Source organism: Thermobia domestica, chromosome 6 (assembly GCF_964235325.1).
Source record: "Thermobia domestica chromosome 6, izTheDome1.hap1.1, whole genome shotgun sequence".
NCBI classification, from domain to species: Eukaryota; Metazoa; Arthropoda; class Insecta; order Zygentoma; family Lepismatidae; genus Thermobia; species Thermobia domestica.
In genome coordinates this window covers 250008961-250022110 of record NC_137459.1, presented here as the reverse complement: position 1 = coordinate 250022110, position 13150 = coordinate 250008961, and the positions used below count along the sequence as shown (strand labels likewise).

Sequence of the window (13150 nt, the reverse complement as noted above, 5' to 3'; positions counted from 1 at the left end):
AATTTGAATCCATATTGCCAAATATATATTTTAGTCAATGTTATAAACAAAAACATTATAAATTCTGTTAATATACAATATTCATAGAAGTTCAGTGTAAACACTAAAAAGGGAAGAACTTCATGCATCCCAGTACATTCTCGTGGATTAAAAAGGGTTAGCTTTCTGCAAAACTTCTGTAGTTATTAGGGCATGGGAAAAGTTAAGCAAAGCTGGGGGCACCAAATTAAAAGGAAGTAGGAAGTATAAGTTGACACTTATGTAACAACAAACTTAGTAGTAGTTTGTACTCCTATTTCCATCTTTGTTTAGGTTGAAATAAAATAGCAAAATAACCATTAGGTCTTATCAGTGCTAGGCATAAATACTTGCAATTTAATAAATTCAAGACTTTCTCTGCAAAGTTTGTGATTGACTTAGTAGATCCCAATCCATTTAACAAAGAGAACACTCACCGAACATGTGTTGATCTTGAAATTGTCTGCACAGGTGTGCTCGCCGAGGGAAAAGCACAGCCCAGATAATCAAAATTTTGAAGGATCATCTGGACCTTCTCAACCTCCAAGTAGAGAGATGTGTAGATTGATATACATGTATTCATTGCTAGACTTCGGAAAGGCAAAAATCTGACTCACATACACATACTAACAGAACAAAGCGAAAAGTGGTTGCTTGGATGTTGCAACGTGACGTTTGGCGCAGACGTATCCAGTACACAGAAAACCGAGAAAATACGAGCAAGGACGAATCTCAGTGCTATTCTTGGATATATTCTACGTACGTATGTACAGAAAGTAAGAGATGCACTTGCATAGGAAATTGCTCATTTACCAGTAGGCAATGCTCAAGTAATCTTCAGTCCATCCTACGAGTCCAAAATTACTTGACAACTCCAAATTAAGAGTTTCCTCTGCGTCCACATTTTTATTTACTGCGGAAACCAAAAGAACAATTCCAATTTTATTATTTCGTTTATTCTTACGTAAATTACTTTGTGTTTGTGCGTGTTTGTTGTAAGTCTGCAAATGAAATGTCAAGACTATTTGCGCGATAGTAGGCAAATGCTTCACTTTCGATTCTCTTAGGTTGCTTCTACACCAATTTTCTAGTCTAATCATTCCGATCGATATCACGTTTTAAAAAAACAGTAAATAAATAACTCATTGAAATGCGAATTGTATTTATTCGTTCATAAAAAAACAAGCTCCCTCATGGCTATATGCTTTTTAGCGTACGCGCCTTTAGTGTAGGAGGCCCAGGATTGATTCCCGGTAGATCATGTGGTTCGCATACTAGTAGCGCACGTTTCATATAGCCTTGGTGATGAAAGGGATGCTAAACTCGCAAATATATATATATATATATATATATAATTTCCTTGAATTTTCTATTTAGAAGAATGTTACAACTTATATTTACTTGGAATCTTCTGTTTTTTTTTTTTGTTTTTTTTTTTAATTTTTAACTTGTTTCTAGCAAAAGTGATGTCATTTTCAACATATATTAGGCCTACCTAATGTATGTTGAGAATAAGCTCAACTATATATTAGGTCAACATACATTAGGCATCTATTCTTACTAAACAAATGTGATTTTAGAGGATTTCTTATCTCAAAACGTAACTTGTTTCATGATTTCCCCAATTATCTGGATTTCTGCATATCCGGATTTTGCCCAGAACTTATTAATCCGGATAAATTGACTTTCAGTGTACTTTCATTGTTAGATCAAGTATTCAATAATCTCGCACTTGCATTTAATACTGTCTATCATTAATCTACTGTGGAGCTCCTTCGTGGCTAAGCGGTTAGCGTACGCGCCTTTGGCGTGGGAGACCCGGGTTCGATTCCCGGCGGGAGCTCATGTGGTTCGGATTCCACGTTAATCAGTAGGTCCACGTCTCATATAGCCTCGCTGCTGAACGGGACGTAAAACTCAAAATCATCTCATCTCAATTATCTACTGTGAATAGAGACATAGTTCAAAAAAATAGCTCGTGTCCAGCCTAGTTTACTGGATCAATAAAAATATTAATGCTGGATTTTTATTATAGTACGCAACAATATAATGAAATGTATACACGAGAAACGTTTTCCACACAATATTTTTTTTATTGTCGAGCGTATACTTGCTTAAAATTTACTAAGTACGCAGCTATACGGTGAAAATGTATTATATAGCCCACTTGTTTAATTTCTGATTAATTTTTATTTAACTCTTCGAAATAAATTAAAATAAACTTTTTTTTTATATGCGAAGACATTATAATAAGGGGAAATAGCTTTTTAAATCATTGTTCTGCTTTCATCTGTTGCCACATTTGCCAGGTGATTTAGAGAAGGGGTCAACAGAAGCAAGGGAATTGTACCGATACCTGTCACTTGATAATGATAGAAGTTTCTACAAGAAAAGGGGAGGAATGAAAAAAAATGCTTTGTGGAATGCAAGTGTTTATCACGAAAATATTTCTTGAAATGCGTGGCTACAAAATTTCAAGACCAGCGTAGCTAAAAGACGCCAAGCAACAACAATAAAAATTGTGATCTGATTTGACTTCATTTTCAGTTTAGCGTCCCTATCAGCAGCAAGGGTGTATGAGACGTGCACCTACAGCTTAACGTGGGATTCGAACCACATGAGCTTCATACGAGTATCGAACCCAGGTTTCCCATTTCAAAGGCGCGTACACTAACCGCTTAGACACGAGGAAACTCAATGAAAATAACGAACCAAAGATTATGCATATTGCGACTACACAGTATGAGAAATTAGTTCATTCAACATCAACATGAGCGCGTATGTCGCTTCATAGACTCGACAGTTAAAGAATTTCTTGAAGAGAGGGTGACACCCTAAAAATTATCTTCCGCCCCGCTCCTTAAAAAATAGTTAAAAATAGGGAGTTCTGAACAAATAAAAATTCTCTCCAGGAAAACAGACTATTTCAGCTGATAGATCAAAAACAAAATAATCTCGTTTTTTAAGAAATATTATTATTATTATTATTATTATTATTATTATACGCATTGATAATTGTACGAAGGACAGATAATGACTGAGGCTAGAAGAAGTGTTGTGCTTCTGGGAGGAGGGGGCGGGGAAAGTATATGCTTTCTTGAAAACGATCTTAGTAATCAATATGTAATTCAATAAAATTGTACTTACGCCGTCTGGATGCGTGATCTCTTGATAACATCCCCGTTGTTTCGAACAGAACCTTTTTTATTAAGTCCCCCGCTAATAGAGCGTTGGCGTGCATTTCCCCACGGACCCCCTGAAGGGGGAGACCCGGAACCGTCGCCACTGTGTGTCTTCCCGAATGGTGATGCTTGCGGGGGACCTGGACCGCAAGGTGGCCTCTCAGGTTTCTGCGGAGAACTGGAAGAAAGAAAAATCAAATTGGAACCACAAAATACTTAAAAGCATAATTTTGTTATACAAATATATAACAGTAGAACATAATATTTCATAGTAGAACGTAGTACTTCAACTCGAAATACTTCAAGATCTGGCTATTCCTGTCATACATGAAAGAGAAACCTCTGCCTCTGCTAGTTCCGCTAAATACCGTTATTAACGGATGATTGCTTAATAGAGCTACCATCTTTTCATTGCTTTATTTATTTATTTATTTATTTATTTATTTATTTTTTATAATAGTATCCTTACTGAAGACACGATGCTACAAAGTACAGGAATGTGAATGAAGGTAGAAACTGTTTCAATTGAAACTTCGGTATACTCTCTTAGAACCACACTTACCTATGTTGTATACTACTTGGGACTCTCTGTTTACAAAAACGAATCAATTATAAGTTGTCCGTTCGCTACATTTTCTTCTCGAATAATTATCTTCAAGTTAACATATGAGCAAAACAAATAAATCATGAATACTTACTCTCTTAACACAGTTCAACTACGGACAATTTAAATGCAATTGTTGCGTTTTTATGTTCTACTGGTCATAACATTAATTATGGCGGATCTGGTATCTTTTTACTATCCTCATTTTTATACCAGTCTCCTAGGGTCACCAAATTTTGAACACAGAAATCGGTTCACAAGATCTAATCGCATAAGCCTGTTTTTCGAATTTTTGGTTCAGAGGTATGTTAGCGGGATCCCAACCTTATGTAAGCTTCTGGTTGTTACTAAGAACGCCTTGCCGATATGCAATTCATATTTACGTGTGTTGTGCGGGCTACATATTATTTTAGCGCCCAACGAAGTGGTTCAATGTGATCCCTCAAATTCCAAGAGGTTGCGGAAATTCGATTATTATTATTATTTAAAATAATGAAATAAACATACTTGACCAACAAAGCGGTGTAATGCTCAGAATAATTGGAAATATATTTACTCTAGGAACACCAAGGTATTTTTGGGTTACATGGAACACCAACGGGGCGGGGGGGGGGGGGGCTCTGAGGCCCAAAAAGTTCATTTCTTCTCACGGAAAATAATTAATCTCGTCTGATATGAACTTCTAAGACATAATATATTTTTATTCTCTATTATTACTAGGCTTCTAAGTACAGTGTTGCCAACTATATATGTGTAATTGTTTAAGTTACCATTTTTTTAATTTCTGCTAGTAGCTATGACCTATTTATTTTAACTGTTTGTGTAGAAAAAAACTTTCAAATAGATCAATAGCAACTTAGTACAGTGTAGTATGTGTACAAAAGCGGCTTCTAAAAGCATTTTGGCGGTGGTGCAGTAAACTGGGGTATAATGGGGAAGAGTGGGGTATACTTCAGTATTCTAATGAATTCAGGATTAATCTTTTATAATTCCATCCCTGTTATCCTTGGAATGGCGAAATTCTTTCAAATTTTGTTTACGCGAAAAGATAGACAGTGTGAAGGACGTTCATTGGACATTGTAGAGGATGTCACCAAGAGGCAGTATTGCCAACACAACATAAATTACATTTTTTCTAGTAGCACAACATCAGGTTTTTGCACCTATGGAATGAACATGTAAAACGTAAGCAAACAGGCTACGACTTGTCTGTCAGTTTTTAAACTAAAATCACTACAACATCATGGATATTACAAAGGTTTAATTGCAAGAAACGTACCACTGTTTCCATTCTTTCCATTTGCATTACCAAATAAAATATTCAAATCACTGTCTTTTGCATCAAAATCTGACGGTTATTTCCACCTTGCTATATTCGAGCTCACTACTTTCTATGTCGGATTTATTTAAAAGTTCTTTAAGTTTTTTCTCAATTGAACTTTGGCGAAGAGCACGATTTGTCATTGTTCCAATGCTACTGCAGATTTCCACATACAGTCACAGTCACAGAATACCGAACTGACAATTTCCTATGAAATAAGCGTTTTCAGTCAGTATTGCAGGCTGCTGCTTGTAGATTCTATGACTAAAAATACTTCATAACACCAGAGGAAGCAGCGTAATACTTTCTCATCACTATTGAAACTGGATCCTCTCTCTTTATAGTGTGTGTGTGTGTGTGTGTGTGTGTGATTATAATATGAAGTGACATATTTAGGTGTTAGGCTTGAAGGGATAAACTAATAGAAAATAAAATATTTATGTGCCAAAAAATAATTAGAAAAATGTATATACTAATTTTTTTATATATAATGTGCAGTTGGCAACACTATACCAGAATAATAGCTCAGAGTACCCCTGCATGTTGTAATACCAAAATTGTTTCAAAAGAAAAGAAAATAAATAGCCAAAACACTGGAATATAACAGTTAGCGTATGCGATGAATAGCCCCTTAGTACTACCAAGGAGAGGCCTCTGACGCCCACAACACTTTTTTATTTATAAATAGAAAAAACAAAACACTAAAAACTAATCAAGTACGTTTTATGATGAATGAGGTCAAGCTTGACAATATCATTTTTTTTCTGGTTTTTTTTTTTTTTTTTTTTTTTTTTTTTTTTTTTTTTTACACAATTAGAAAGGTTACAAAATGTAACAAAAATAATTTGTCTGCCTCCGAACCCCCTCCCCTTGGTGTTCCTACAGTTTATCAAGATTTGAGACTGTTTTATTATATACACACTGTTACTTTCCCGTCCCGTCCCCCAGCTATCCATTTTTTTTTTTATTTCCATGAACTCAGTAAACCGAATAATCCTCAAAACTCATAACCAACTATTCCTCATCTTTACAAATGACAAATTCAAAAGAGTTCAATTACCTTCACATTGACTTGAATCGCTCCCACCCTTCATTCTACTCAGGTAGTGATTCATCATTAGTTAAAGGCGTACACTGCCAACCCGATTCTTCTGTTTTTACCAAGCCCTCATGTTTATCCGTGCGTAAAAGTAGTTGTCTCCTGAACGAGAGTTATTTCAGACCCAAGTTATGGATATCATTAGTGCGAAAATCGGTTTAATAGCACATCTATTACAAAGGACTGCAAAAATATTCTTATGGAATCTATTTGAAAAGGAGCCGACCATGTATATAACGAGAAAATGTGATAGTTGTCCTTGAAGAACTAAACTGTTACCTCTACTTCCTTTCCTGCCACAGTTTATTCTATCCATGATCCGTGACAAGCCCCACCTCCACATAGGAAAGCGATGCAATTTGCGGACCGTAGTTCCAAGCAACGTACCAGCACACCTAATCACATCTGCCTTGTTGTGCAAATAGTATTTCACGGCTCTGAATTTTCATCCGAAGTATAATACAGAAAATAGTATTATCTGGTACTATGCGTCATTAGGAATAAAAAAAAAAAATACTTCACTTAAAAAAATAATAACTAATACGCTTGTCAATAATAAAGGTTTATAACTACAAGAACGATACTTAAATATCACATCCTTAATAACGTACTTGTATTCAAAGAAATTTGATACTGGCACATTTTGTTGAAACCTCTTTCGAAGACATTTAAATCAAAGTTATCTGACAAGTCGCGTTAATTCTCTAAGTATTAATATTCAGGAACTACATACTTTGACGGAAGTTCTTCCCGCAACCACCTCACAACACTGGAATCCAAAACATCCTCAGTGTCACAGTGCAATTCAACAGCTGCTATACTCGGCATTATGAGTCCGCCACACACATTACCACAAACTGGTTTATTCTAACAAGTTCGTTGTGAGTGAAGTATGAAACTCAACTGACTGAATGAAATACACATTTTGCTCTGTGTATTTGCTTTTAATAAAAGCAGTCTGGAAATGATGGGAGGATACAGGTGTTCTAAGAACTGTTCGTAAAATCATCCATTGTTCTTCCTGGGAAAGAACGCAACAGCCTTCACCCAGGCCTTTATTGTGACCCTGGTTTCCTGTCTGACAAGCTCTTTGACCGAAGTCTTCGTACCTTATGTATCTTTATCCCTCCTCCCACGAATGCTCACGGATTTTATTATGATTTACGTAAAAAAGAAACTTCACTACAATAATGAGAATTTTACTTTGGACAGAGTCATATTTATGTAACGAGAGTTACAAACGGCAAATAGATTTTACGAAAGCAATCTATCCAATGCCTACAATCTGATTTAAAAATTATGCAATATTCGATAAAATTAAAACAACTAATGACGTTCTCAGATATCTCGGCGAACTATCCAGAAATATTATATATTGCTTTTTCTATTTCAAACAGACGTACAAGATATTGCTCTGCATTCTATGCAGCTCGCAACGAAGACACAACGGAGGAGACAAACTTATCAGATTACCTAATTTCTTAAATAACAATAGCAATCAGGATCCCTGTGAATCAAATCTTATCTGACTGAACAAATGTCTTCTAAAAAAATTAACTCACCAATACACGTCTTGTTCATTTTAATTACACATGCATACATAAGTTTTTCCGATACGTAAACAAAAGAAATTTCCAGGAAACAATGGATGACATGATATTAATCGCAAACTAAGACACGCATTTGTTCACTGAAAAACTTGGGATACCAAACCAATTGTGCTCATGACTACTCGGGCGTTCACATAGCCCTACGTGCATTACATTATAAAGGGTGTATCAAAAGTCCGGAGCCATAGGTCAACTCTGCTATTAGTAAACATACAATAAAATAAAAGAAAAAGAAAAATAGAAAGAGAGGAAACTTATTCAAACCAGGTGGTTTCCACTAAAATGGCGGAAAATTTCTAATCGAACCAGCCGTTTGCGCTCCACACTAGTAAGTCGCCGTACGATAAATGAAAAAGCAACATGGTTAGTTCAGCAGGTTATTTTCTTGAGCACCCACTATACCAACAACATTCGCATCGTTGGGAAACGGATTCTAAGTGTTCTAGGTTGCCTCACACAAAAAATTGTGCGTTCCTCATGTCATCTGTGCGTGTCCTTACGTTCCGTTAGAACAGCCTGCTCAACCGGAAACGTTCTTTCATTTAACCTACGTACGGCGCCTTACCACTGTGGAGCCGAAAGGATTGGTGTAATTAAAATAATACATTTTAGACAGAAAACTACCTATTTCCGGCAACATTCTTCATCTTCCATTCATATGTACCTATACTTGGCCTTTACTCCTGGAATTTTGACACCCTGTATATGTACCATATGACTACTGAATTTATTGAGTTACGGCAATGAAATTAACTACCATAAAAAAAAAGCAATTCCAGAACCCGGAGTAAGTGTTTGTAATCGCACAATTTACATACAACGACCCACTAAAATATTAGCATCAACCTTGTAAAACTGTGATGGTTATATATACTGTAGATATAATCATAGGCATCAAAAATTTCGAACACTGAAATTCCATATGAGACGCAGAAAAATTTGGAATTCTTAACAACTGTGTTGGCATCTATTTTTAACAATATATCTGGAACAAATCATCTCTACCTACTATCTTCTGAGTAATACATTGTTATATTATTTTAAGTTCAGTTATAAAATTCTGCCAGAGGTGAAGTTCTTGCAGTTGAGTTACATTCATTTCCCCATAGCAATTTTCTACTACTCCGCTATATCGAGAAAAGTTTAATCTGGAGAACACGTCTAATATGGCCTCAAAGTTCATAATGAACAAGAACCAAAAAAAAAAAAAAAAAAAAAAAATCTTCTGAACTAGGACTATACACCCTTGGACCCACGATCTTATTACCTGCAATTACAATTCCACGATTATGACTTTGCATCCAAACTAATATACTGGTTGTCCCTCTCCAATAACCCTAGCCACTGTGGTAAATTTTACCCGAGTGGTCATGTTTATTTGCTCTGCAAATTCATTTCGACGTCCTCGTATGCTCTGTGACGAATACATGATTTGCTGGAAATGTTCAATACTTTCATAACATTCATTTTTAATCACTACTATTTGAATGGCTATCGAGTAATTTAACAAATATCAATAAAACTGCCACAAACAAAATAAGCAAATTGATAATTTAGGCGCCTACACAACTTCTCTGCCTAGTTTTTACCAAGTGCTGTGACGCGTCCTACTGGAATGGTCGACTGGTTGGTCGAGTTTTGAATGTGTTATATACTCAGAATACTTTCCGATATAGAAAATTTTACTCTTAAATTTCTATTACTTTGGATGCTTGAAGTGTACGAAAACTACTCATTGTCACAATATATTTTATTAGTGATCCTGCATACGGATAATGTAAAGATCGTGCCAAATACACAATTGTATCAGAAACCATAAAAAAAGACTCAAATGTGCCATGATCTTCGGTTACGAACGAGAGAAAAAAAGTTGAAACCCATGTATCGCTGGTTTTTCAGCTATTACATCATGTTTGTGTCGTTGTGTAAAAACAAAAATTTTATAATTTTGCATTATTTTAAAATTTATTTTGGACATTTTTCTTAACTGCTTCGATTTTGCTGAACAAACACACAAATAGCAGTGAGGAATGACTTACTAGGAAACGCTACACCTGTAGTCATCAAGAACACAAAGGCTTCAGTGGCTGGAGATCCTTAATCCAAATGTCCAAGCTACTACTCACCTCCTACACAAATCGGCTGATGAGCCTACAAACTCGGCCAAACTCCAATCTGAGCTCACGGCACTACAAATAATCCACCCCACAGCTTTCACACATGTCATCTTTTAACCACACTGCTTTCTAACACGCCTCAAAACCCGTAAACACCAGCGAAATTTTAAGAGAGGTTTACATCCCAGTGTGCACTGTTCAAACTTTAAACAAAGTTACATTACAAAGGAGCGCGATCTTCCTTCTTTCAAACATACATAGCTGCGAGACGTTCCTTCTTCCTTATAAGAACTGATTTGTGGGATACAAGGTCAACTGGCTATTTCATTACCGTTTATGCAAAAGCAATCCTTTAGGTGTGAACCTGGCAGCGGTCCAATAAGTCATGTTGATTGCTATTATTCTACACTGTAAACAGTCTCAACCGGTACTTATTAGTATACATTGTAGTCGTAACAAATAATCTTAAAAACTTTATACAGACTTTTTGTTTTCAATGTTAAATTAAAAAGACATGTGATTATGTTCCTAACGTATTATTCATTCTATCATCGAAAGACAAGCACTATAACCAATAACTTCCACGCCTGCATAATTCCCCTTCCCTTTTAGTATACGAGTTCCCCCTTCCCTTTTAGCATACGAGTTCTCTATATGAACTAAACAAAAAAGTCTTGCTAGGTCGCAGGTGTCCATCGGGAGCTAGGGAAGAATATCATCATGCTCCTCTTTGTTGGCTGCCATTTGGCTTACCTGAGCACACGATTCTCCGGTTAACAGATGTATAGAATTATGATGCTCGAGGCCATTTGACCAACGAGAAACATTTGGAACCTTGGGAATAAGGTGCCTTCTAAAAGTAGTTCCCTCTATTCTGCTTATCAGATACACCGACTTGTTCCCTGCACCACGAAAGCGGCTATACCAACCAAGAGAACGTTTGAGGACAATGATTTACAATTTAAACTAAAATTTTACAAGGGGAGATCTCTTAGCTACCTGTGCTTCCACTTTTTACAAAATATCGCCAACACTATACATGTTAATAGTATTCCAAAGCCAACTATGTTACATATTTGACGAATTTCCCACTAAGAAGTACAGTGACCAACGGGAGTGGATACCACTCTATACAATTTTTGTCAAAATCTTAGAAATGGATACATTATATAACGGGGGCACGGTGGTTAAGTGAGAGAGCACTCACCACCTATGATAAGGGTCCGTGGTTCAATTCCAGACCAAGGGAGCTTGTAATGGACAACATGGTGTCCGTCGGATTTCTCGGTGTTTTCCTGTTTCCTTCCACAGTCTCATTCCACTAAGTATTTTACAATCATACACTTTCATTAATCATTCGCCTCTTTTAGCCAAAAAGACATTATCGTGGGACGCTAAATTAGAAGTTTCATTTCGTATACATTAGAATAAAATAGCAAACTGCTTAATAATAAACTGCATAATACACTTAAAATAATAAACGTCAAATTCAGCAAACCACATTCAAATCAGCCCAAGTACTTTCATTGGTTACCTGTATTGGAGAAAATGAAATCCTTGTTTTACGGGAGGAAACGGAAGAATCCTGAGAAAACGCACGCAGACTGTGTTTATCCAACACGAAGCCCACTTGGTGCAAGATGGGGCAAAACAAGGGACCCTACGCACTAGAGGTGAAAGTTTCAACCACTGAACCATCGCGGCTCCTTTTGTTGGATTAGACTTTCAGCTGCGAGGCTATATGAGGCGTAGATCTGCAGATTAGCGTGTGATTTGGACCACAAGCACTCCTACCTGCACACTTGGGTCTCCCACTCCCACAGCGCGCACGCTAACAATATAACCTTGAGGGAATTTTCACGTACTCACAAGCAAGAGAAAAACTGCTTAGGTGGATTATCACTTTTGTAGTTGCCCACGCACCAAACTTACGATCAAAAATATATTACTAATACTACGAGTGAAATTCTATACTGCCAAACAGTCATACGAAAAAAAATCTCAGAAGAGAGGACAACTTTTCTAAGCCAGAAAATTTTAAAGCAATAGTCTCGTAGTCATGTTTACAAAATTGAAAAAAAAAAATCGCAACCACTGATGATTTCAGGGGTGGGCCGAATGTTAACTAATTTCCCTGGGGAATATTTCCGATCATGCCCAAAATGGGATACCAATATTTTTGAAGTACTACTTTCACTCCCCGTGTACAGAAAATCCACTGGAGGAAAATCTGATATCTCTGTTCGCACCTCTGTAAAACAAATGTATTACGTTTTGAATAGACTTTTAAAAAAATAGTAAAGCGTGTGGTGGTTGTTATACTAGGTATAGCCGAAAAGGCAAATGATTCTCTGTTGGTGGATAATTTCACCAAGAAAATCTGAATAAATACATCAATTCGAAGAACGTGTACTTACAACTGAAATAAGTAATCTTCTGCACGTTACAAAAAAAAAAAAAAAGTATTAAAATATGTCAATATATCCCAAAGATGTACGACTTTTAGATGTAAATGTTCAGTTTTGAACAGGAAGTTGTCAGCGAAACATCACAGGTCAAGCAACACATGACATATCAAATAAACAGATATCCTTTGTATATGGTTAGGATCCGCGCCTTAGAGGTAGGAGACCCTGGTTCGAATGCCGGAGAAGGCAAGTAATTTGGATCCGTTGTTAGGTTGTATGTTCACTTGTCATATAGCCTTGATACTGATAAAGGGACGTTATACTCCTAGCCAACGAACCAAACCGAATAAACAATGGACTTCAACAATTCAGTACAGAGCTACATCATGTTGAAATGTACAGTACCGTGTTTTCATATTGCAGACTAAAGCACGTGAACAGTACACACAAGCATAACATGAATAATAACGAATTGATATACTTTAAAAAGGCCGTTTTAATAACTAGATACAAAAACAACCTGATGTATATAAGAGAGTGTAGATTCTGAAATAAGAAACACGCGTACGTGTATAACATTACTGTACATAGGACTCTTCGTCCCTCCCCTCCGCATTTTTCATTATGCTCCCTCACCTTAATGCTCCCTACTGTATGACACAAAAAAGAAACACATATATGCTTAAAATTACTGAATGCTTCTTAGCTAAAGTACACCCTCAACTGGTGAAGTTTTGATAAATAACTGTTGCTCTTATACTTTTCTTCACACAAATTTACAGTCGATTTTT

The 13150-nt window shown here is 36.3% G+C and overlaps 1 protein-coding gene across 9 annotated transcripts in view; it reads right to left on the bottom strand.

The window, feature by feature from the left end:
- siz (Brefeldin-resistant Arf-GEF family protein schizo) overlaps positions 1 to 13150 on the bottom strand; it is a 436074-nt gene that overhangs the window by 78010 nt on the left and 344914 nt on the right. For 8 of the 9 annotated variants that reach the window (XM_081762743.1, XM_081762752.1, XM_081762746.1 and 5 more), the window contains one exon: positions 3166 to 3378. In XM_081762743.1, the coding sequence (XP_081618869.1) occupies positions 3166 to 3378 (213 nt within the window). Of the gene's footprint in view, positions 1 to 3165; positions 3379 to 9960; positions 10133 to 13150 lie in introns of those variants that run through there. The other variant, XM_081762744.1, reaches the window with a different exon arrangement.